The sequence below is a fragment of the Rhinopithecus bieti genome, unplaced genomic scaffold, assembly GCF_001698545.2.
Source record: "Rhinopithecus bieti isolate Rb0 unplaced genomic scaffold, ASM169854v2 scaffold_11964, whole genome shotgun sequence".
Classification (NCBI taxonomy): Eukaryota; Metazoa; Chordata; class Mammalia; order Primates; family Cercopithecidae; genus Rhinopithecus; species Rhinopithecus bieti.
In genome coordinates this window covers 447,205-472,999 of record NW_016807677.1, presented here as the reverse complement: position 1 = coordinate 472,999, position 25,795 = coordinate 447,205, and the positions used below count along the sequence as shown (strand labels likewise).

The 25,795-nt window shown below is 41.3% G+C and overlaps 1 protein-coding gene and 1 long non-coding RNA gene across 2 annotated transcripts in view; one reads left to right on the top strand and one right to left on the bottom strand.

Annotated features, from left to right (window-relative positions):
• UBE4A (ubiquitination factor E4A) overlaps nt 1-19,920 on the top strand; it is a 46,893-nt gene extending 26,973 nt beyond the window's left edge. Inside the window, 9 exon segments of the mRNA XM_017883067.1 lie at nt 11-143; nt 1,207-1,394; nt 3,576-3,676; nt 3,773-3,886; nt 5,355-5,529; nt 9,575-9,755; nt 10,507-10,654; nt 12,703-12,860; nt 17,020-19,920. Coding sequence (XP_017738556.1) covers nt 11-143; nt 1,207-1,394; nt 3,576-3,676; nt 3,773-3,886; nt 5,355-5,529; nt 9,575-9,755; nt 10,507-10,654; nt 12,703-12,860; nt 17,020-17,146 — 1,325 coding nt within the window. The 3' untranslated portion in view covers nt 17,147-19,920.
• On the bottom strand, nt 52-25,773 carry LOC108536383 (uncharacterized). Its single transcript, XR_001887499.1, has 3 exons — nt 25,664-25,773; nt 2,583-2,655; nt 52-127 (listed from the first exon to the last, which is right to left on the bottom strand). It is a non-coding gene; the product is annotated as an uncharacterized LOC108536383 (long non-coding RNA).
• Nucleotides 25,774-25,795: the final 22 nt, after the last annotated feature.

Genomic DNA, 25,795 nt, shown 5'->3' with positions numbered 1-25,795 from the left:
TCTTTTTCAGAATTTTTTGCAGATAACCTGGGTGATTTTCTCATTTTTCTCCGCCGCTTTGCCGATGACATTTTGGAGACATCAGCAGATTCCCTGGAGCATGTCCTTCACTTTATCACCATTTTCACTGGAAGCATAGAAAGGTGTAGTGCTGTAAGCTTGGTTCTGTCACTGTTTAGGCTGTAAAACATTCAGAAGACTTCTAAACCAAGAAATAAACAAGCCTGAATCATAAGGGGTTGCCTTCAGAAGTTATGGTAACATTAATGAATCACCTGACCATCCATATGGGTAGCCAGAAACCCCACTGTTGAGAGGTATAATAAACAATGAACTTTGCCCACAGAAAATTTAATCCTGCATATAAGGTATCTTATGGAAATTCCACTGCTAGTCCATGGTTAAAGTAGTTAACATAATGCCAGAAACTTACCAGTGGCAGCCAGGTGCTAATGATCTTCTAATAATTATATGATGATAAAGCTTGTTCTTGCTATTCTGAGTTGGATGAGCAGTAAACTTAAGTCAATGTTATTTCTCATTTCAAGTTTTCTCACTCATAGCTTCTAGACCTCTATTCCAAAGGAAGATACTGTGACTTGTAGAATTGCTTCCCTGATTTTTTTGATGCATAGGCTAAAGGAAATGGAAACTCTGTGTACAAAAGTGAAGATTTGCTGCACAGTGAAGAGAATGACCCACAATTCCCTGAGCTGTATCAGTGATAAGTAGAGAGAAGCCAATTCTTCACTGAGCTGAGCATACCTAATGAGAAGTCATAAGTCAACAAGTATTATGCATACACTGTATGCGTCATGGGTAATGTAGCATAATTATATTCTAGTCTTTACCCTCAGAAAGCTTGAAAAGGCAAGTTTATTCCACATGAAACTGTCAGAGAATAGTAAGCAGTAAATAATGCATTATTACAGAGAAGTAAACAATGGCTAAGCATTCAAAAACTTAAGTGCTCACCCTCATAGTTGGTAAGCTGTCAACTCAAGAGTTAAATGATGTACCCTGCATCACCACCTCCCACCCTCCACCCACACCAAGAAACTGACAAACTTAAAACTGCAGAAGTGGATCTTTTTTTTTTCCTATAATAATGGTTTAGGGTGGATTTTTATTATTATGTGGAGAGAACAGCGTCATAAATTTGGAGTTAAGCTTATCTGCTCATCTTGCTTTTTTCCCATTTTGCAGAATGAAGAATCCCCATCTGAGGGCCAAACTAGCAGAGGTGTTGGAAGCAGTGATGCCCCACCTGGATCAGACCCCAAATCCTTTGGTATCCAGTGTATTCCACCGAAAACGTGTGTTCTGCAACTTTCAGTATGCACCCCAACTTGCAGAGGCTCTAATCAAGGTTTTTGTGGACATCGAATTTACAGGTAAAGCAGTCATGAAGCTGAGCCCAGAACTGAGAAGCTGATACCAGTGGAGTTTTATAGTTTGATCCGTATTTGGATATCAAAGAAATGTCAAGCCATTACTTATTGAATACCTACTATGTGCCAGGCTTGATGATAAGTGCTTTTTTTTTTAACATTATCCCATTGTCACCATCTGAAAACTTTCACTCTATTATCCCTGTTTTATTTATTTATTTATTTATTTTTAATTATCCCTGTTTTACAAATGAAGATATGACTGCCCAAAAGATCAAATTATTTGTCCATGTCATGACATTCACTACCAAGTGGTAGAATCAGGTCTGTGTCACCTGAAGAAATCTACGTATTCCAACACCCTTATTATGATGCTTCATCAAATCAGACTCAAGTTAGACTTTTTGATTAAAACCTGGGTCTTTATTTTTCTCTGCCTTAAAATTACAGAATAGTGCATAAAGAGGCAGTGTACTGGTTGAGAGATTCCTTTATCTTAACCAGACTATCTAATTCTCCAATAGTCTAATGGTTCGATTAAGAATACCAGCAGGCGGCCAGGCACAGTGGTTCATGCTTGTAATCCCAGCATTTTGGGAGGCCGAAGTAGGCAGATCACTTGAACTAATGAGTTTGAGACCAGCCTGGCCAACATGGTGAAACCCCATCTCTACAAAAAATACAAAAATTACCCAGGCGTGGTAGCGGGTGCCTATAATCCCAGCTACTTAGGAGGGAGAGGCACGAGAATCGCTTGAATTCGGGAGGCGGAGGTGGCAGTGAGCTGAGATTGCACCACTGCACCCCAGCCTGGATGACAGAGCAAGAAATCCCTCTCAAAAAAAAAAAAACACCAGTGGGCAACATTCCTTCTCTATCTAACCCTGAGCCCCTGTGTTTGTTTAAACAGTACCCTGTCTCAGTCAGTAAATAAGATATGTCAAGAAGTTGTTGAAGACCATTTTTTAAAGGGATGTCTACCATCCAATGGTAAATACAACTAACATTTAAAGAGGCATTTAACATTTTACTGGCCGCCTTTCCATATTTGGATTCTGGTTTTTTTAATTCGCTCACCTATCAGCCTTAGTTTCCTCATCTATAAAATGGGTCAAAGTGATGATTAAGTGAAATAATGCATGTAAATCTTTATAATGCATAAGAAATTGTATAATAAATCACTGCAGTTACCTCATTATGTGACCATACGACCAAAGTGTTGTAATGGAGTACAATTTCTGTTTTATTTCTGAGGAAGTGGAAGCTGAAAAAGATTAAGAGACTTAGATTAAGCAGAGCCAGAATGAAAACCTAGGTCTTTTGACTCCAAATCCTACACTCTTCCTTTATTATAACCCAGCCTGTGGAGCTCTAATAATACCTTTGGTATTTCTTTTTTTTTTTTTGAGACGGAGTCTCGCTCTATGGCCCAGGCTGGAGTGCAGTGGCCGGATCTCAGCTCACTGCAAGCTCCGCCTCCCGGGTTTACGCCATTCTCCTGCCTCAGCCTCCCGAGTAGCTGGGACTACAGGCGCCCGCCACCTCGCCTGGCTAGTTTTTTTTGTATTTTTTAGTAGAGACGGGGTTTCACGGTGTTAGCCAGGATGGTCTCGATCTCCTGACCTCGTGATCCGCCCGTCTCGGCCTCCCAAAGTGCTGGGATTACAGGCTTGAGCCACCGCGCCCAGCCACCTTTGGTATTTCAAAAGCAGTATAAGCCTCAGATTTTTAGCTCTTGACCTGATTTTTCAGAGTAATCAAGAACCTGTTGGCTACACAATTGGGATATTGTCTGTGAAGAATGTGGGAATTGCTTAGTGTCCCGTCCTGCACATGGCTTTCACTGCCATAATGGCCAGCCCTGAGCCCTCATTTAAAGCCTGACAAGTACTCATGTTTGGATATGGAAGCATTTGTTTCCCTTGACTTTTGTTTTATAGCTTGGTACTTGTCTCTTGCAGAGTAAGGTATCCTTTATCTCTGTCTCCCCTTTACTTCGTCAGTAAGGAAATGAGCCAACACTTGGCCATAACTTTAGACCTCTAGAAACTCCAGGGCAGATTTTGTTAGTAGTCTTAACACACTCAAAAGCAAATGACTACAAAGCAAATGACTACACATAGGCATAAGCTCTTCCTCTTATGACATCACCGTTGCTGATATTTTGCTCTTGCCTTACTCCAGGAGACCCCCATCAATTTGAACAGAAGTTTAATTACCGTCGTCCCATGTATCCTATCCTAAGATACATGTGGGGGACAGATACCTATCGGGAGAGCATTAAGGTGAGAGAGTTTCTGATGAAACCTGTTGCTTTATATAAGCCCCAATGAGTTGTAATTCAATACTAAAATGGTTTTCTTGTGGGCTGGGACTTATAGGATTTGGCTGACTATGCCTCTAAGAATTTAGAAGCCATGAATCCCCCACTTTTCCTCCGCTTTCTTAACCTGCTAATGAATGATGCCATCTTCCTTTTGGATGAAGCCATACAGGTGAGAAAAAAAGATTTAACTGCCCCATACCATCAAATCATCATCAGTAACATACATTTTACCTTTTAATCATAATAGAGCAGTCCTTATGCCCCTAGTACCAGACTTGAACACCAAAAATGTGTGGTTAGTAGTGTACCACCAAGCTTGCCATTACAGAGCTTTCTAGTTCATTCCATTAGAGACCAAGATCAAGGGTCATTGAAGCGTCATGAGATGGACATTTTGGCAGAGTTGAAAATACCATATGGTGAAGCCAAACTACATTGTATTGGCAGGAGTAATTCATCAGGCCGGCACAACAGAAAGAAATCAGAGGAGCTAACTTTTGGTCAGTGAAACCCTTTTAATCCCAACGTGTCAGTAAAATATCTTACTAAGACAATGACTTTTAACCCACTTTCCTAAAAGATTCTGATTTTTGCACCACTACTTGAAAGAAAATCTCTGATTTGGGTTATTTTTTCATATAAAGGCTCCAAGTTGTCAATATTTCTCATATTTCCACTGCCTCCTAAATTCTTAGCTATATTGTGAAACAAACGTTTCACCAAGTATAAAATGCAGCTGGGTGCCTCTCAGCTCCTCCAGTGTATTATTTCCTTAACCTTCCCTGGTGGATCTGCTTACTTCTCCCATAAAAACTTTGCTATCTGTAGAGCAAAACTTCCCTTACCTGTGATGGGTATAGGATGGACAGGGCACTGACCAAAGGGAGATGAATCAGGTAAATCCTGAGGGTAGCCTTTAGACAATCATGAGCTCCTCATTGTGATCAGCAGTCCCCTGAGTAGCTTGTGTTTAATTTGTGAGAAAGGTTTGATCTGATTTCTTCATAATCCTACACTTTAGGGTTTAAGAGAGGTTTTCTTCAAAAGTGAGAATAGGTCCTGTTACAGACCCTTTTAAGCAAGAGGTGTGTGACACAAAGTATGAAGCAGATGGTATTTTCATGAGACTAAGTTTGACAAGTTGTTTGCTACAACAGGAAGGATGACATGAGGTAGAGTTTTAAATAATTATGTTCTTCCACACATCTTGCATATTTGATAGAGCTTTGATTTTTTGTAAGCAATTTGGCAGGGGGGGATTTGTTTTCATCTTTCAGGAAGGAGTCATTGTTTTTTCACTATAGTGTGGGGTTTTTTAGTTTTTTTGTTTCTTGGCCTGGGTTTCATATATTAAACTCTTCATCCTTCTTTCCATTTAACAATGATATACTATTTCTAAGGGAATTACCTGTGAATCTACCCAAGCTGAAACAAATCTGTATGAAGCCACAATTTCTTTCTTTCCTGAAAGTTCTTTTGAGCTTCAGCCCTATGCTGAGAAATAAAAGCTCATGTCTCTTACATGGTCCCTTGTTTTCCCAGCTTAGTTGACTGGATTTTTAATAGGACCTCCTAAATGTCACATCCCTTCAACTGTACCTTTCTTCTCTGATACATCCCATCTCTGGTTTCTGCAGTATTTGAGCAAGATAAAGATTCAGCAAATTGAGAAGGACCGAGGTGAATGGGATAGTCTGACTCCAGAAGCCCGCCGAGAAAAGGAGGCCGGCCTACAGATGTTTGGACAGCTGGCACGTTTCCATAACATCATGTCCAATGAAACAATCGGTACCCTTGCCTTTCTCACATCAGGTAAGGATACAAAGTACTGCTTTACCCCAAAAAAGTAATGGCCAAGATCTGCCTCACTTGAGGGATCAGCCTAGCTGAAACTAAGAATTCAGACCCTGGTGACAGTATCCTCCACATCTGGGAGGGAAACGAATCACTGGAGAAGCTTCAAAAAGAATGATAATGCCTATTATTGACATGGGAATGAAGAAATGGTCACCCTCACACAGCTGCCAGAGAGCATAAGGTGGTAAAATCTTTCTGGAGGACAAGTTAGCCATATAAATATTTGTGTGTCTATACACACACACATGTACATATATGTATGTTAATCTGAGAAATATGCTTGAATCCTGGTTAAATATGGTGGATGTAACAGCCATTTATCTCTACTCCCTCTATAGCTCCACTGTCCAATTCAGTAGCCACTTGCCACATGTGGCTTTCAAGGATTTAAAATGTAGCTAGTCTGAATTGAGATGTGCTATAAGTATAAAATATGTACTGCAAGACTTAGTGTTAAAATGTGAAATCTGCCTATTTTTATACTGATTACATACTGAAATTATCATTTTAATGTCTCAGCTAAATATGATATAACAATAATCACCGTTTGAGGAAATCCTCTAATGTGAAAACAAATAGGTGAAAACTTTGTAAAACTTTTAAAAAAACTTTTAATCTCAGAGGGATAAGAGAAGATATAGCAACCAAAAAACAAGAACAAAGAGGCAATGAAAGAGATTATTTAAAGAATAAGAAAGAACTCTTGGATATTGAAATGTTTACCTCAGAAAAGTTAAATATTCAGTAAAAGGGTTAGAAGATATAAATTCAAGGAACTCGTCTATGAACGTAGAACAGAAGGAAAAAGATGGAAATTGAAAGAGAAAGGATAAGAAACAAAGGATGGATCTAGGAAGTCTCAAAAGAGAAAAATGGAGGGAAGGAAGTTATCAAAGATACCAAAAAATCCCCAAGACTCAAAGATAGCCTCTAAATTGAAAGGGCTTGCCAAGGGCCCTGCACAGAGAATTTTTTAAAACCCACACTGAGGTATAACATTGTGAAATTTTCGGAAATCATGGTAAAAACAAGACCCTAAAATATCCCAGAGAAGTCAGGTAATGTTACCATAGTTTAAGTATCAAAATGGCTTTGCACTTTCAACAGTGTCATTTGAAGCGGAGACACATTTCTGAGGGAAAGTAAACCTAGGAGGAGGAAGGTGGAATTCAACACAAGGGAGACGCAAAGGAGATTCCCAGGATGATGGTAAAAGGAGCTTGTGTGACCACTACATAGCAGGCCTGTAGAGCAAGCAGTCCAGGTTGGAGCAAAGGATAGAAACATCCAGAAAGAATGTTTCCAAAAACTAATCAGCAGCTAGAATGACCGTGTTGAGAGTTTTAAATTCCAATGGAGAGTTTGGAAAGAATTTAGTGATAAGAGGCTCTGAAAATAAGCAAATAAGCAAAAAGTTATACTAAAAAGGAACTATATACTTATTAGGACAGCACATGGCTCTGCTGTGAATAATATTTACATAATTTTAATAACTAAATTATTTGACCAAAAATTTGACTATATGTTGAGGGATTTGTGATAATGACTGAAACTGAAAAATCAACAACTATCAGTACCAACCAAACATAGCATTATGATACTGTCTGGCTTGTTAAATTTGACATGTATAAATTTATTTTTTTTTAATTTTTGGAATTCATGCCCTATGACATAGCAGTTCCTTACAGATTTGTTAAGAAGAAGCGATAGGCTGGGCGCGGTGGCTTACGCCTGTAATCCTAGCACTTTGGGAGGCCGAGGCGGGCGGATCACAAGGTCAGGAGATCGAGACCATCTTGGCTAACACGGTGAAACTCCATCTCCACTAAAAATACAAAAAATTAGCCAGGCATGGTGTCAGGTGCCTGTAGTCCCAGCTACTCGGGAGGCTGAGGCAGGAGAATGGCGTGAACCCAGGAGGCGGAGCTTGCAGAGAGCCGAGATCGCGCCACTGCACTCTAGCCTGGGTGACAGAGTGAGACTCCATCTCAAAAAAAAAAAAAAGAAGAAGAAGAAGCAATAGGCCTGGCGCGGTGGCTCACACCTGTAACCCCAGCACTTTGGGAGGCCGAGGCGAGCGGATCACAAGGTCAGGAGTTCGAGACCAACCTGGCCAACATAGTGAAACCTTGTGTCTACTAAAATTACAAAAATTAGCCAGGTGTGGTAGCACGTGCCTGCAGTCCCAGCTACTTGGGAGGCTGAGGTAGGAGAATAGCTTGAACCCAGGAGGCGGAGGTTGCAGTGAGCAGAGATCACACCACTGCTCTCCAGCCTGGGCAACAGAGTGAGACTCTAGCTCAAAAAAAAAAAAGAAGCGATGAGTCTACAAGATGTATCCACAATGAAGTTCATTGATAAGTGTAGGAAAAAACTGAAAATAGTAAAAATGTCCACCGGTAAAGACGTTAAATAAATAACTTATGGTGCAGTTACAACTGGAAAAGTCAGCCATTAAAAATGATGTAAAACAGGCCAGGAGCGGTGGCTCAAGCCTGTGATCGCAGCACTTTGGGAGGCCGAGACGGGTGGATCATGAGGTCAGGAGATCGAGACCATCTTGGCTAACACCGTGAAACCCCGTCTCTACTAAAAAATATGAAAAACTAGCCGGGCGAGGTGGCGGGCGCCTATAGTCCCAGCTACTCGGGAGGCTGAGGCAGGAAAATGACATGACCCCGGCAGGTGGAGCTTGCAGTGACCCGAGATCGTGCCACTGCACTCCAGCCTGGGCGACAGAGCGAGACTCCGTTCCAAAAAAAAAAAAAAAAATGATGGAAAACAGCCTGGTTACAGTGGCTCACACCTGTAATCTCAGCAGTTAGGGAGGCCAAGGCAGGAGGATCACTTGAGCCCAGGAGGTTGAGACTGCCTTGAGCCATGATTGTGCCACTGCATTCTAGCCTAGGCAACAGCAAGACCCTGTCTCAAAAAAATAAAACATAATTTTTTTAAAAAATGATGTAAAACAGCTGGGCACAGTGGCTCACACCTGTAATCCTCTAACACTTTGGGAGCCGAGGCAAGAGGATCACTTGGAGCCCAGGAGTTTGACACCAGCCTGGGCAATATAGTGAGACCCCATCTCATTTTTTAAAAAGATTATGTGAATCACCCCTATTCTATAGAACTTTCTGTGATAGGCCAGGCGCGGTGGCTCAAGCCTGTAATCCCAGCACTTTTGGAGGCCGAGATGGGTGGATCACGAGGTCAGGAGATCGAGACCATCCTGGCTAACATGGTGAAACCCCGTCTCTACTAAAAAATACAAAAAACTAGCCGGGCGAGGTGGTGGGCGCCTGTAGTCCCAGCTACTCGGGAGGCTGAGGCAGGAGAATGGCATAAACCCAGGAGGCGGAGCTTGCAGTGAGCTGAGATCCGGCCACTGCACTCCAGCCTGGGCGACAGAGCAAGACTTCGTCTCAAAAAAAAAAAAAAAAAAAAACTTTCTGTGATAGCGAAAATATCCTATAAATCTGGGCTGTCCAGAACCATACTTAACTAGCCACATGTGGCTAGTGTGACTGAGGAATGGATTTTTTTATTTATTTTTAATTTTCATAGCCACATATGGCCAGGGGCTGCTATGTTGGACAGCACAGGGATGTACACTTAATAAAATGGTAAAGTATTTGCAATATAGTTACTGAAAACAGTAAGTTTCAGAATATGTAAAATATGATCATTTTTGTTTTAAAAATGTCTGTGTATGTGTAAATATGGACAGAAAAGCTAGAAGGACAAAATGTTAAAATAGCAAGATGTTACCCGTGTTTATCTCTGGGTGGTAGTTTTTGTCTTCTGTTTTGTGTTCGGTTTTGGTTTTTGCTTGTCTGTATTTTCTGCAGTGAAAATGAATTACTTAGTTTTTTAAAAGTAGTTCCTTCAAAATTTTAAAATAAAATAACAGTAGTCCCCAGAGGTCTCCAAATAAATTATACTTAATAAGGAATAGAGTGCTAATGGATTGAGTTTTCAGAGACTTTGGATTCTTTTCCAGAGATCAAGTCACTCTTTGTGCATCCCTTCCTGGCTGAGCGCATCATCTCCATGTTGAACTACTTCCTGCAACACCTGGTTGGCCCCAAGATGGGTGCCTTAAAAGTCAAGGACTTCAGTGAATTTGACTTCAAACCCCAGCAGCTTGTATCAGATATCTGCACTATCTACTTAAATCTTGGGTACCTGAGATTGAAATTTGTCAAGCCAGAGGGGATGCTAATGTTTTGATTTAGGGTTTTGATAGTAGAATGACCGGTTGGTAATTATGTGAAAATAGAAAAGAAATGATTCATTCCTACTTGGTTGATGAAGGAATCTTCTGTAGTTTTTTTTTTTTTTTTTTCTTCATTTTTTTATTATACTTTAAGTTCTAGGGTACATGTGCATAACGTGCAGGTTTGTTACATATGTATATTTGTGCCATGTTGGTGTGCTGCACCCATCAACTCGTCAGCACCCATCTCTTCTGTAGTTTTAAGTAAGGAGATTTTATCTGGGCAAGGTGTCGTGTGCCTGTGGTCCAAGCTATTTGGGAGGCTGAAGTGGGAGGATTGCCTAAAACCAGGAGTTTGAGACCAGCCTGCGCAACACAGCAGGACTCTGTCTCTAAAAACTAATAAGATTTTGAGTGACGCATGGGACATTAAGATTTCCAATATTCTGCTTTGATCTGTGCAAAGATAAACTTTACTGATTGTACCACTGTTTGGAAAAGTAGCATTCTTTTAAGGTCACATGATACTTGATAGACTTCCTAGAAAGTCTTTCTATATCAAAAAGTATATATATAAAAAATNATATATAAATAATATATATATTAAAAGAATGTTCATGGCTTTTAAGTGGTGAGACTACTTGTTCTGCAGCCTATTGTCTCTTCCATTGACCTACCCTCTGGTGAGCAGTTTTTTTCTGATGCTAACCTTCCAGGGATGAGGAGAATTTCTGTGCCACTGTGCCCAAGGATGGACGTTCCTATTCCCCAACTCTCTTTGCACAGACAGTTCGAGTCTTGAAGAAAATAAATAAGCCTGGGAATATGATTGTGGCTTTCAGCAACTTGGCAGAGAGAATCAAGGTGAGGAAGAGGAGGATTTGTTTGCTGATTTCATTAAGAACCACATTATCAGCCAGGCATGGTAGCTCAAGCCTGTAGTCCCAGCTACGTAAGAGGCTAAGGCTAGAGGATTGCTTAAGCCCAGGAGTTTGAGGCTGCGGTGTGCTATGATCATGTCTGTGGATAGCCACTGCACTCTAGCCTTGGCAAGATAGCAAGACCCCATTTCCTAAAAATCCACACAAAAAAATCAGATTGTCGCCTCAGCTGTGCTGCTTTTTACCCTATTTCAGGGAGGAAAAGAGCATTGCCATGAGAAAATATAAACAGATGGTTCTTTTTGGTCACTTAGAACTATAATATTCTTAGTTTTATTCTTGTTTTATTTATTTATTTATTTATTTTCAGACGGAGTTTCGCTCTATGGCCCAGGCTGGAGTGCAGTGGCCGGATCTCAGCTCACTGCAAGCTCCGCCTCCCGGGTTTACGCCATTCTCCTGCCTCAGCCTCCCGAGTAGCTGGGACTACAGGCGCCCGCCACCTCGCCCGGCTAGTTTTTTGTATTTTTTAGTAGAGACGGTGTTTCACCGTGTTAGCCAGGATGGTCTCGATCTCCTGACCTCGTGATCCGCCCGTCTCGGCCTCCCAAAGTGCTGGGATTACAGGCTTGAGCAACCTCGCCCGGCCAGTTTTATTCTTGTTAACATGAGAGTGAGAATAGACATTTAAGAAATCTGCTGGGTGCAGTGAGTGGCTCATGCTTATAATCCCTTTGCTGGGTGCAGTGGCTCATGCTTATAATCCCAGCACTTTGGGAAGCCAGGGTGGGCAGATCACCTGAGGTCAGGAGTTTGACACCAGCCTGGCCAGCATGGTGAAACCCCGTCTCTACTAAAAATACAAAAATTAGCCGGGCATGGTGGAGCGCACCTGTAATCCCAGCTACATGGGAGACTGAGGCAGGAGAATCACTTGAACCTGGGAGGCGGAGGTTGCAATGAGCTGAGATCACACCACTGCACTCCAGCCTGGGCAACAGAGCAAGATTCCATCTCAAAAAAAAAAAAAAAGAAAGAAATTTAAGAAACCTCAACTAGAAGAGAAGAATGTGCACATTTATGTAAGATGTTTTTACGAAAACGTTTATGCACAGAGTTGCCAATAGATTTTAAAACCTAGGGTGTTAATACAGAATAACTTCTTTGGAAAAAAATACAAGATGAGTAGTTTTCAGTCACTAATTTTTATTTTCATTGTCTCTATGTTTGTAGTTAGTAGTTGGCTTCTATTGGAATGTGCATACATTTTAAAGATTAAAATACTATATTGTATTTAGCTAAATCCCTTTGGTTAGAGTATGACAGCTCTGTTAGCAGTTAAGAAGAAGGAAAATCATGGCACAAAAGTCTAATAGAAAACCTTCCTTGTTGCTGTCAGTCTTCCCTTCATTGAGTTTCTTTATTGAGTTGGACTTCATCTTTGGTTAGAGCTTGTTGCTGTCAGTCTTCCCTTCATTGAGTGTCTTTATTGAGTTGGACTTCATCTTTGGTTAGAGCTTAGCTAGGTGGATCCCTGAGGAACTCGAGTTGTGAAGGAATTAAATGTTGAAACAACTTTAAAATTCCTATACCTGTTTGTATCAAAAATCAAAAACTTCTTTTCATACACAGGCTGCATGAGTGACTCTAATTATGCAAACAATACCCTCCTCCACTTCCCCTTCTCCGTCCCCTTTTGAATTATGGCATTTATAACAGAACTATTGCCAGATGGATGTTATATGTGATGTATTTCTTTTCCTCCTAACATTTCAACCCATTTCCAGTGTGACTGCCAGCAGCTGAGCCAACTTAAAGGTCCAGAGTTGGGGCTCAATGCTTAATTTGTTCCCAGAATATCTATCTTGGCTTGTTTTTGAGAAAATGAAGCTCACATGTGTCACTATCACTGTCAAGGGTTATTAATGACCTGTTTTTTTATTTTTGAGACAGAGTCTCACTCTGTCATTGAGCACACTGAATTCAGCTGCACTGTGAATTCACTTTAACTACCAGATGTTGTATACTCAGTCTCTTGCAGACCTCCAACAACAGGAAGAGGAAACCTATGCAGATGCCTGTGATGAGTTCCTGGATCCCATTATGAGCACACTGATGTGTGACCCTGTGGTGCTGCCATCTTCCAGAGTCACTGTGGATAGATCCACCATTGCAAGACATTTGCTCAGGTAAGCCAGTCCCAAAAGCAGACTCAAGAGCACAGATATATATTAGTTTGCTATCTTTCTCTCCCAGGCACCTAATACAGTACTTTGCACTCAATAGATACCACATATTAATTTACTGGTATGTTGGAAGGCATTTTGGTATCAATTGCTAGGATATAAACATTTCACAACAAAACATTCTGTTAAGAAATGCTAACTTTACCTTACCTCTTCCTGCCTTAAGAAAACAATTTCTGGCTGGGTGCAGTGGCTCATGCCTGTAATCCCAGCACTTTGGGAGGCCAAGCTAGGCAGATCACTTGAAGTCAGGAGTTTGAGACCAGCCTGGCCAACATGGTGAAACCCCATCTCTACTAAAATACAAAAAAGTTAGCGGGGCACGGTGGTACGCACATGTAGTCCCAGCTACTCGGGAGGCTGAAGCAGGAGAATTGCTTGAACCTGGGAGGCAGAGGTTGCAGTGAGCCAAAATCACACCACTGTACTCCAGCCTGGGCTCAGGTGATCCTCCTGTCTCAGCCTCTGGAGTAACTGGGACTACAGGCATGCACCAACACTCCCAACTAATTTAGATATTNTTGTATACTCAGTCTCTTGCAGACCTCCAACAACAGGAAGAGGAAACCTATGCAGATGCCTGTGATGAGTTCCTGGATCCCATTATGAGCACACTGATGTGTGACCCTGTGGTGCTGCCATCTTCCAGAGTCACTGTGGATAGATCCACCATTGCAAGACATTTGCTCAGGTAAGCCAGTCCCAAAAAGCAGACTCAAGAGCACAGATATATATTAGTTTGCTATCTTTCTCTCCCAGGCACCTAATACAGTACTTTGCACTCAATAGATACCACATATTAATTTACTGATATGTTGGAAGGCATTTTGGTATCAATTGCTAGGATATAAACATTTCACAACAAAACATTCTGTTAAGAAATGCTAACTTTACCTTACCTCTTCCTGCCTTAAGAAAACAATTTCTGGCTGGGTGCAGTGGCTCATGCCTGTAATCCCAGCACTTTGGGAGGCCGAGCTAGGCAGATCACTTGAAGTCAGGAGTTTGAGACCAGCCTGGCCAACATGGTGAAACCCCATCTCTACTAAAATACAAAAAAGTTAGGGGGGCATGGTGGTACGCACATGTAGTCCCAGCTACTCGGGAGGCTGAAGCAGGAGAATTGCTTGAACCTGGGAGGCAGAGGTTGCAGTGAGCCAAAATCACACCACTGTACTCCAGCCTGGGCTCAGGTGATCCTCCTGTCTCAGCCTCTGGAGTAACTGGGACTACAGGCATGCACCAACACTCCCAACTAATTTCTGTATTTTTTGTAGAGACGGGGTTTCACCATGTTGGCCAGGCTGGTCTTGAACTCCTGGGTTCAAGTGATCCACCCGCCTCAGCCTCCCAAAGCGCTGGGATTACAGGTGTGAGCCACTGCGCCTGGCCTGTTTTTTTTTTATTTTTGAGACAGAGTCTCGCTTTGTCACCGAGACTAGAGTGCAGTGGCATGATCTCAGCTCACTGCAAGCTCCACCTCCCAAGATCAAGTGATTCTCCAGCCTCCGCCTCCTGAGTAGCTGAGACTGCAGGTGCATGCCACCACATCTGGCTAATTGTTGTATTTTTAGTAGAGATGGGGGTTTCACCCTGTTGGCCAGGCTGGTCTTGAACTCCTGACCTCAAGTAATGCGCTCACCTCAGCCTCCCAAAGTACTGGGATTACAGGCATGAGCCACCTCACGCAGCCTGCTTTTTCTTTTTTATTTAAGGTTTTACACTCTATTCACCGTGTGGGTTTACTCACGTTCTGTTGCTGCTGTTGTATCAGCCGTGGTAACCATGAATTTTCCCCAGCCTGCCTATTCTTTGGACAGTCTGCCCCATGATAACTATAGAAAAATCAAGAATGAAGCAATAGGCCGGGCGCGGTGGCTCAAGCCTGTAATCCACAGGCCATGCACCACCGTTCCTGGCTTATTTTTGTATTTTTTGTAGAGAAGGGGTCTCTCTATGTTACCCAGGCCAGTCTCAAACTCCTGGGCTCAAGCAATCCACTCACATCAGCCTCTCAAAGTGCTGGGATTACAAGCACAGCCACCTTGTTTGGCCTCTCCATATTTAAAATTAAGTTATATTGAGCCAGGCACAGTGGTTCATGCCTGTAATCCCAGCACTTTAGGAGGCTGAAGAAGGTGGATCACTTGAGATCAGAAGTTTGAGACCAGCCTAGCCAACATGGTGAAACCCCATCTCTACTAAAAATACAAAAATTAGCCGGGCTTGTGGCATGCATGTAATCCCAGCTACTTGGGAGGCTGAAGCAGGAGAATCACTGGAACCCAGGAGGCAGAGGTTGCAGTGAGCCGAGATCACACCACTGCACTCCAGCCTGGGTGACAGAGCGAGACTCTGTCTCCAAAAAAAAAACATTAAGTTCTATCTCTACAAAAAATTATTTTTAATTAGCCAAGTGTAATGGCACATGCCTGTAGTCCTAGCTCCTCAGGAAGCTGAGGCAGATCGCTTGAGCACAGGAATTCAGGCTGCACTGAGTTATGATTGCAGCACTGCACTCCTGCCTGGGCAACAGAGCAAGACACTGTCTCTAAATAAACAGATAGATACATTTTGTATACTTTGACCCAAAGTTAAGGAAATTTTTTAATATTAAAAAAAATGAATTTTTGGCCAAGTGCAGTGATTTACGCCTGTAATCTTAGCACTTTGAAAGGCCGAGGCAGGTGGATCACCTGAGGTCAGGAGTTTAAGACCAGCCTGGCCAACATGGTGAAACACTTGTCTCTACTAAAAATACAAAAATTAGCTGGGCGTGGTGGCACACGCCTGTAGTCCCAGCTACTCAGGAGGCTGAGGCAGGAGAATCCCCTGAACCTGGGAGGCAAAGGTTGCAGTCAGCCAAGATAGCACCACTGCAACTCCAGCCTGGGCAACAGAGCAAGACTCCGTCTCAAAAAAAAAAAAAAAAAAAACTTTTCACCTCTTGGTATTTGGTACTAAACATTCACTATATGGATTATGCTGTGCTAGATGGTATGTCTTTTGCAATGAAAATTTGTATTTTATAGTGGCCTCAATATAGAGAAAAGGTATATCAGCCCTTAAAGTATGTCATAAACCAAGGTTGTCCAAGCTGTATGTGTAGCCCAGGATGGCTTGAAATGTGACCCAACACAAATTCGTAACATTTCTTAAAACATTGTAAGAATTTTTGGCAGTTTTTGTTTTTTTAGCTTATTAGCTATTGTTAGTCTTCATGTATTTTATGTATGGGCCAAGACAATTCTTCCATTGTGGCCTGGGAAGCCGAAAGATTGACACCTGTCATAAACCTTCTTACGTGTCAGGAAGCCATAATCTGCACGTACTTGCATAACAATCAGCTGACTAAATCAAATGTTGGTCTACAAGGCTTTATTCCTTAACATCTTATACTGTCCTAAGAATCTGTCACTATAATTACAAATAGTTCTTTACACTGACATGAATGTACAGTGTCTCTGTCTTAGAGAAATCTAAAGGTGACAGAAGCATAGCATTTTTTAAGCCACTGTAATTGAATATCATCTGAACAGCAGTGTTGAAATAAAATTTATTAAGAAATAGAGGCCAGGTGGGTGGCTCACACCTGTAATCCCAGCACTTTGGGAGGCCAAGGCCGGTGGATCACTTGAGGCCAGGAGTTTGAAAGCAGCCTGGCCAACATGGTGAAACTCTGTTTCTACTGAAAATACAAAAATTAGCTGAGTGTCGTGGTGCATGCCTGTAATGCCAGCTACTCGGGAGGCTGAGGTTGGAGAATGGCTTTAACCCAGGAGGCAGAGGTTGCAGTGAGCAGAGATCACGACACTGCACTCCATCCTGGGTACCACTGCACTCCAGCCTGGGTGACAGGGCAAGACTCTGTCTCCAAAAATAAATAAATAAATAAATAAATAAATAAATAAATAAATAAACAAAGTAGCTACAAAACTCCTGAATCATCTTTTCTCACTCTTTCTAACCCCGACTAGGCATTTGACTCAAAGTTATAATGCGCTCTGGTTTCTTAAGATGCGATGCCCAGGTGTTCTATTTTTGGCTTAGAATGTTAGAACGTACAGAAATAACCCTATTTCCCTTTCTCTCTTCGTCCCAGTGACCAAACAGATCCCTTTAACCGTAGTCCCCTCACCATGGACCAGATCCGTCCAAACACAGAACTAAAAGAAAAAATCCAACGGTGGCTGGCAGAGAGGAAACAACAAAAGGAGCAACTTGAGTAGATACTGTGAACGAACCAAACCAAAACCAGCCCCAGAGTGCGGATAAACAATTGTTTGCGGTTTCTCTCTTTCTGGTTCTGTTCCTTTTCTTTCTTTTCTTTTTCTTTTCTTTTTTTTTTTTTTTTTTTTTACTAAATTAGAGAACTGCTCCTGCTGAAATGACGATAGTTGAGATTCCTAAGAGCTTGACAGTGCTCCCCTGGCTTGCAGGAAATTGTACTTATTATGGCATCACCAAGTTTAGAAATCATCACTCATTTCACCTTTTGTTGTCTCTCCATATTCTTCTTCCTTTTCCTAAATGAAATTATTTCAGCACTAAAACTTCCTGTCACCCCTGCTATTTCTCGTCCAATTACTCTTCAAACATTTTGGTGAGTGCTGCTTTTATATGTCACATATTTCAGTTGACAGCTGATGTCATCAGAAAATCCTGTGTTATCCTGTGTATTTACTAGTCCTCATGATCTAGACCCTTTTCTGTGTTACCCAATAACTTCACATAAAAGCAGATACCTTGAAGTTTGTGTAGACTTTTGAATAAGATGATAGATGAGAATTTTTTTGAAAAAAAAAAGGAATTTAAAGGAATCTTGTGCAACTTCTGTTGATTGCTCGTAATTTTGTTATACAGTCCTTTTAATGAGGATTGGTAGCGCAATCCTACCAATTGATGGGGTGAGGAGACTGTTGGGCCCTTATGCTCTTATGAAAATCTGTTTCTACAAGGACTAGGCCTAAGCAGGTTTAGGCAACAAATATCATATCCATGAAAATGTCATTTTAAGACACTAATATCAACAGTATATCTCAGTGTGTGAGATATATACATAAACACATATACCCCATGTGCTTTTTTATGTTGGTTTAGTGTAAACTCAGTACCACTTTATATTTTCTCTTCCACAGTAAGATGTATGCAGTATGTGGCCATGTTTACTAACATACTCATTGTTGACAAAATGCTGAGATTATAAGATGTATATAGTTAATATTTGTTTGGGCTTGTGACCTGACTTCTAAGAGCTACTTCTAACACAGCCTGAGGTCTTCAATTAACAAAGTAGGAATTTGGGCACAACCTTGTCCACAAGCCATTTTAAATATCCACTTAGTCCTGTGTAGTTAGTAGGTGGATGTTCACCACTTTCATTAGTGAAATTGAGCTCACTACTCAATTGTGCAGCTTAATATGCTGACTAGGGACATTCCCCTATGGACTGTCTTTATATCACTGTCTTTCTAAGCCCAGAGATGTCATAAGTGACAAGAAAAGTGATAGGATCAAGAAGTGGGTGTCACTGCTTCATTTGGAACATGTTATTAACTATGGTCTCTTTCAAATAAAATAGTAGTTTTACATTTCAACACAAGTTGCTATAAGCAGTCCTTGATGTGTTTTCGATTGCATCAGCTGGAAAGCCTCAAATCTAAGAGGGCTTCCCACCTGAGATATAAACTAGGTGTTGCCTATTGCTGTGCTTATAAATGAAAAGGAAGTTGAAGACACTTTTGCAAATGCCAGAATGTAAGATTCATTCGGTGTGCTCCCTGGGCCTTTACGGCATGGATTGACAGGATTTGTTTTATTTTCTAAAATTAGCTTCATTCAATATTTATCATCCTCCTTTGCCTCTCTGAGAATGAACTATGTATAAAATAAGCTTCTGCCTATTTGCATTTATCCTTCAAACCCAATCTAGTAGGATGTTTTCATTTTAAAAACGAGGGGAAAAGACCAGAGTTTTTCAGGAGAAAACTGGAGGAAAATGGGCACAAAAACTCAGAAGGCAGCTATTCCCAGCAGCTTCCTAGTTAACAACCCCCATGCTGCCTCCAGTCTCTGTCTGTATTCTTCTGTATTTAACCTTCAGATTCTAAGCCTTTTCTGGCAAGCTTTTCTTCTTTTTTTAAACTATTTTCCTGAAACTTTTTATGAATGGCTGTGGCACCATTAATGCTGCTGAACATCTTTAAACTCTTTGCACAGGCAAGTGTGTAGCTTAAGGCCACTACTGGTAAGGAAACCAAGTGTCCTCTGTGCCTTTTTTCTTTCTGTGAAGTAATTTAAGGACATCCAAAAAAATTAGACTTTAAAAAGTTATCTTGGTACAACACCGTGTGTATATGTACACTTGGAAGCTTAAAAAGGTGTCTTGTCTGGAACTTAGAAGCAGCTCTAAATCTAGTAGAGCAGACTTTCTAACATACCTAGTTTTGTGTGTTGGCTTTGCTGGAGTATGACAGCAAAATGAAGACTCTTACACTCAGCTCTGGTATTGCTCATAACTTAACAAGAGGCTAATACTAAACTTGGAAAATTGTTTAAGTATGTTTTATCAAGCAGTCTGGGTTTTGTTTTTTACTATAGTTTTTAATGGATATGTGAAAACTGAAGGAAATGTTAAAGGTTTTTTTAATGGTGCAAGTGAAGGTGCCAGTTGCTATTTGGTATCACACTCTACAAAAGCTTCATTACTTTATTTGATGGTGGTTGCTAAGCAGCCATTGCACAGAGCATAAGTCTGCTGGGTGCCTTTACAAGCCAGAGGCTGATGCTGCACTGTTGTGATGTCATGTGAGGAAATAATGCACATGCTCTAATTGCTCAACAGGAAATGAACCTAGAAACAGAAAATGAAAAGGTTGATTGAAATAAAACTTGATCAACACGACTGTATTTTGAAACATTCCAGGAAGGTTACTTCTTGTTAAACTTGCCTGGCAGTGTTTGTTCAAAACTTGTATTTAATAAATGAACACCTGACTTACAACCTTTGTTATCACTTTATTCCAGTATTAAAAGCTAGTGGCAGTTTCAGAAATCCCCCTGAAAATTTAGAGGATTCTGATGTTTCACTTTTTTTTTAGGTAAGTAACATCAAATATGTGTGACCTGGCTGATCCAGCCTACCTTACCAGGCCTCTGGAGGGGACCCTGGGGTTACCCTCAGGAGATGAATCTCACGGTATGGTTTTCCTAACCAGCTCTCTTTTGGCTTCACTGTTTTTCTTTATCTTGCCTGAACCCCAGGTCTCTGTAATCATTAGCTGTTATCTTCCCCTTTCTTGCTCCTTGTTTCCATACCCCTGCCATGCAAGGTGTCAGCCTAGATCAACTCAGCCATTCCCCTCTGCTGCAATATCCAAACTGCAAACCATTGTTGGATGAAAAACACAATTTTTAGAATGGTGCAACCACAAACTTATCTCTAATGTTGCCCACCAACCCTTCTGTGTGTCCTTCAGCTATTCCAAACTTTGGCCTCCTTCCTTAAATTCCTTCCCATCCCCCCCTCCCATTTACCCCTCACAATCCAATGACTTTGCCTTCATGTTGCTGGGAAGATAAGACTTCAGAGACTTTGAAGACTTTCAAACCTCTCTCCCATCATCACATCTGTGGAAAAGGCCCCATAGATCCCTGGCTAGTTCTCCTTTCCTGCCTCATCAGGAAAGGATATTGCCTCTTGTCAATATCCCTTCTCATCAGGCAGGATGGCCTGTGCCTGTAATCCTAGAGCTAAGCAAGAGGCAGCAGTGGGATGATCTCTTAAGGCCAGGAGTTTCAGACAAGCCTAGGCAATGTGGCAAGACCCCATTTCTAAATAAATAAATGACTGCCTCTTCTCTGTCTTCAATTTCTCCCCTGAGTTCCACATCCCCCTTGGGTTTTCTGACTTGTAATCCTTTACAGCCATATTTCTTCACCATTCACCCTGGCTTCTATCCTAATTTTTTTGAAACAGCGCTAATTAGTTAAAGATTGCCATATTGCTAAATTAACTTTCCCATCCTTAATTTGACTTTTCTGCAGTATCTAGGGCAGCAGAATCACTCCTTCACTGAAAAGTTCTTAGTTCCTTGATACCANTTTACTAAATTAGAGAACTGCTCCTGCTGAAATGACGATAGTTGAGATTCCTAAGAGCTTGACAGTGCTCCCCTGGCTTGCAGGAAATTGTACTTATTATGGCATCACCAAGTTTAGAAATCATCACTCATTTCACCTTTTGTTGTCTCTCCATATTCTTCTTCCTTTTCCTAAATGAAATTATTTCAGCACTAAAACTTCCTGTCACCCCTGCTATTTCTCGTCCAATTACTCTTCAAACATTTTTGGTGAGTGCTGCTTTTATATGTCACATATTTCAGTTGACAGCTGATGTCATCAGAAAATCCTGTGTTATCCTGTGTATTTACTAGTCCTCATGATCTAGACCCTTTTCTGTGTTACCCAATAACTTCACATAAAAGCAGATACCTTGAAGTTTGTGTAGACTTTTGAATAAGATGATAGATGAGAATTTTTTTGAAAAAAAAAAGGAATTTAAAGGAATCTTGTGCAACTTCTGTTGATTGCTCGTAATTTTGTTATACAGTCCTTTTAATGAGGATTGGTAGCGCAATCCTACCAATTGATGGGGGTGAGGAGACTGTTGGGCCCTTATGCTCTTATGAAAATCTGTTTCTACAAGGACTAGGCCTAAGCAGGTTTAGGCAACAAATATCATATCCATGAAAAATGTCATTTTAAGACACTAATATCAACAGTATATCTCAGTGTGTGAGATATATACATAAACACATATACCCCATGTGCTTTTTTATGTTGGTTTAGTGTAAACTCAGTACCACTTTATATTTTCTCTTCCACAGTAAGATGTATGCAGTATGTGGCCATGTTTACTAACATACTCATTGTTGACAAAATGCTGAGATTATAAGATGTATATAGTTAATATTTGTTTGGGCTTGTGACCTGACTTCTAAGAGCTACTTCTAACACAGCCTGAGGTCTTCAATTAACAAAGTAGGAATTTGGGCACAACCTTGTCCACAAGCCATTTTAAATATCCACTTAGTCCTGTGTAGTTAGTAGGTGGATGTTCACCACTTTCATTAGTGAAATTGAGCTCACTACTCAATTGTGCAGCTTAATATGCTGACTAGGGACATTCCCCCTATGGACTGTCTTTATATCACTGTCTTTCTAAGCCCAGAGATGTCATAAGTGACAAGAAAAGTGATAGGATCAAGAAGTGGGTGTCACTGCTTCATTTGGAACATGTTATTAACTATGGTCTCTTTCAAATAAAATAGTAGTTTTACATTTCAACACAAGTTGCTATAAGCAGTCCTTGATGTGTTTTCGATTGCATCAGCTGGAAAGCCTCAAATCTAAGAGGGCTTCCCACCTGAGATATAAACTAGGTGTTGCCTATTGCTGTGCTTATAAATGAAAAAGGAAGTTGAAGACACTTTTGCAAATGCCAGAATGTAAGATTCATTCGGTGTGCTCCCTGGGCCTTTACGGCATGGATTGACAGGATTTGTTTTATTTTCTAAAATTAGCTTCATTCAATATTTATCATCCTCCTTTGCCTCTCTGAGAATGAACTATGTATAAAATAAGCTTCTGCCTATTTGCATTTATCCTTCAAACCCAATCTAGTAGGATGTTTTCATTTTAAAAACGAGGGGAAAAGACCAGAGTTTTTCAGGAGAAAACTGGAGGAAAATGGGCACAAAAACTCAGAAGGCAGCTATTCCCAGCAGCTTCCTAGTTAACAACCCCCATGCTGCCTCCAGTCTCTGTCTGTATTCTTCTGTATTTAACCTTCAGATTCTAAGCCTTTTCTGGCAAGCTTTTCTTCTTTTTTTAAACTATTTTCCTGAAACTTTTTATGAATGGCTGTGGCACCATTAATGCTGCTGAACATCTTTAAACTCTTTGCACAGGCAAGTGTGTAGCTTAAGGCCACTACTGGTAAGGAAACCAAGTGTCCTCTGTGCCTTTTTTCTTTCTGTGAAGTAATTTAAGGACATCCAAAAAAATTAGACTTTAAAAGTTATCTTGGTACAACACCGTGTGTATATGTACACTTGGAAGCTTAAAAGGTGTCTTGTCTGGAACTTAGAAGCAGCTCTAAATCTAGTAGAGCAGACTTTCTAACATACCTAGTTTTGTGTGTTGGCTTTGCTGGAGTATGACAGCAAAATGAAGACTCTTACACTCAGCTCTGGTATTGCTCATAACTTAACAAGAGGCTAATACTAAACTTGGAAAATTGTTTAAGTATGTTTTATCAAGCAGTCTGGGTTTTGTTTTTTACTATAGTTTTAATGGATATGTGAAAACTGAAGGAAATGTTAAAGGTTTTTTTAATGGTGCAAGTGAAGGTGCCAGTTGCTATTTGGTATCACACTCTACAAAAGCTTCATTACTTTATTTGATGGTGGTTGCTAAGCAGCCATTGCACAGAGCATAAGTCTGCTGGGTGCCTTTACAAGCCAGAGGCTGATGCTGCACTGTTGTGATGTCATGTGAGGAAATAATGCACATGCTCTAATTGCTCAACAGGAAATGAACCTAGAAACAGAAAATGAAAAGGTTGATTGAAATAAAACTTGATCAACACGACTGTATTTTGAAACATTCCAGGAAGGTTACTTCTTGTTAAACTTGCCTGGCAGTGTTTGTTCAAAACTTGTATTTAATAAATGAACACCTGACTTACAACCTTTGTTATCACTTTATTCCAGTATTAAAAGCTAGTGGCAGTTTCAGAAATCCCCTGAAAATTTAGAGGATTCTGATGTTTCACTTTTTTTTTAGGTAAGTAACATCAAATATGTGTGACCTGGCTGATCCAGCCTACCTTACCAGGCCTCTGGAGGGGACCCTGGGGTTACCCTCAGGAGATGAATCTCACGGTATGGTTTTCCTAACCAGCTCTCTTTTGGCTTCACTGTTTTCTTTATCTTGCCTGAACCCCAGGTCTCTGTAATCATTAGCTGTTATCTTCCCCTTTCTTGCTCCTTGTTTCCATACCCCTGCCATGCAAGGTGTCAGCCTAGATCAACTCAGCCATTCCCCTCTGCTGCAATATCCAAACTGCAAACCATTGTTGGATGAAAACACAATTTTAGAATGGTGCAACCACAAACTTATCTCTAATGTTGCCCAACAACCCTTCTGTGTGTCCTTCAGCTATTCCAAACTTTGGCCTCCTTCCTTAAATTCCTTCCCATCCCCCCCTCCCATTTACCCCTCACAATCCAATGACTTTGCCTTCATGTTGCTGGGAAGATAAGACTTCAGAGACTTTGAAGACTTTCAAACCTCTCTCCCATCATCACATCTGTGGAAAAGGCCCCATAGATCCCTGGCTAGTTCTCCTTTCCTGCCTCATCAGGAAAGGATATTGCCTCTTGTCAATATCCCTTCTCATCAGGCAGGATGGCCTGTGCCTGTAATCCTAGAGCTAAGCAAGAGGCAGCAGTGGGATGATCTCTTAAGGCCAGGAGTTTCAGACAAGCCTAGGCAATGTGGCAAGACCCCATTTCTAAATAAATAAATGACTGCCTCTTCTCTGTCTTCAATTTCTCCCCTGAGTTCCACATCCCCTTGGGTTTTCTGACTTGTAATCCTTTACAGCCATATTTCTTCACCATTCACCCTGGCTTCTATCCTAATTTTTTTGAAACAGCGCTAATTAGTTAAAGATTGCCATATTGCTAAATTAACTTTCCCATCCTTAATTTGACTTTTCTGCAGTATCTAGGGCAGCAGAATCACTCCTTCACTGAAAAGTTCTTAGTTCCTTGATACCACTTCAAATTTTTCTTTCCACCCCTCTAACCATTCCGAAAATCAGAGATTTACTTCTGCTCAGACCTCCCCAGGATACATTATAGTTCTGTTCCTCTCATCAAATGCCACTTCCCTACATACATCTTTTCCTTCTCATATTAAACTATGAAGTTTCAGCCCTCTGTAGTATACAGCTGTTCTCTTACACATCAGCTCAAGGATCTTCTCTAGGAAGTATGCTGAAATCACCACCACGCCTAATCTGATAGAATGCCCCCTCTCTGAGTTTACATTGCAGCTTCTTCAGATCTCAACTCTGCCACTTCCAAATTGTGTGGCCATTTTTCAAGACCAGTCTTAATGGGGACAATGCCTTACAGGCTTTCTTTAAATTCCAAAATGCCTGGCATAGTGTGGGCGTTCAATACAGGAGTTTTTTCCCTCACATCTGCACAACTCCTTGTGGCTAACTAGGGAATTAGGGGAAATGGATTCCAATCCTGATACAGGACTTTGGGGAGACTGGGATTACAAAAAAATCAACTTTAAAAAGGGCTATGGGGCCAGGCGCGGTGATTTACGCCTGTAATCCCAGCACCAAGGCGGGCGGGTCACTTGAGGCTAGGAGTTCGAGACCAGCCTGGCCAACATGGTGAAACAGTCTCTACTAAAAATACAAAAATTAGCCAGGCGTGGTGGCGGGCGCCTGTAGTCCCATCTACTCGGAAGACTGAGGCACGACAATTGCTGGAACCCGCGGAACGGAGGTTGCAATGAGCCGAAGTCGTGCCACTGCACTTAAGCCTGGGCGACAGAAAGACTGTCTCAAATAAAAAGGGCTTTTATGGGTTAAGCCTAACAGCTTGTGTGGTGCTTGCTCGGCCCCTAACTTTGTATGTTTGGCCTTGGACCCTCTCTACCTCTGTACAACGATCGTGTGGGACTAGACGAATCTCAGCGAATGCTTCTGCAGCACCGACTTCATAGGGTCTCAGAAACGCAGCTACAGCACCAGACGCGAAATAGCGGAGATCGGCGCCAAGAAAAGCACT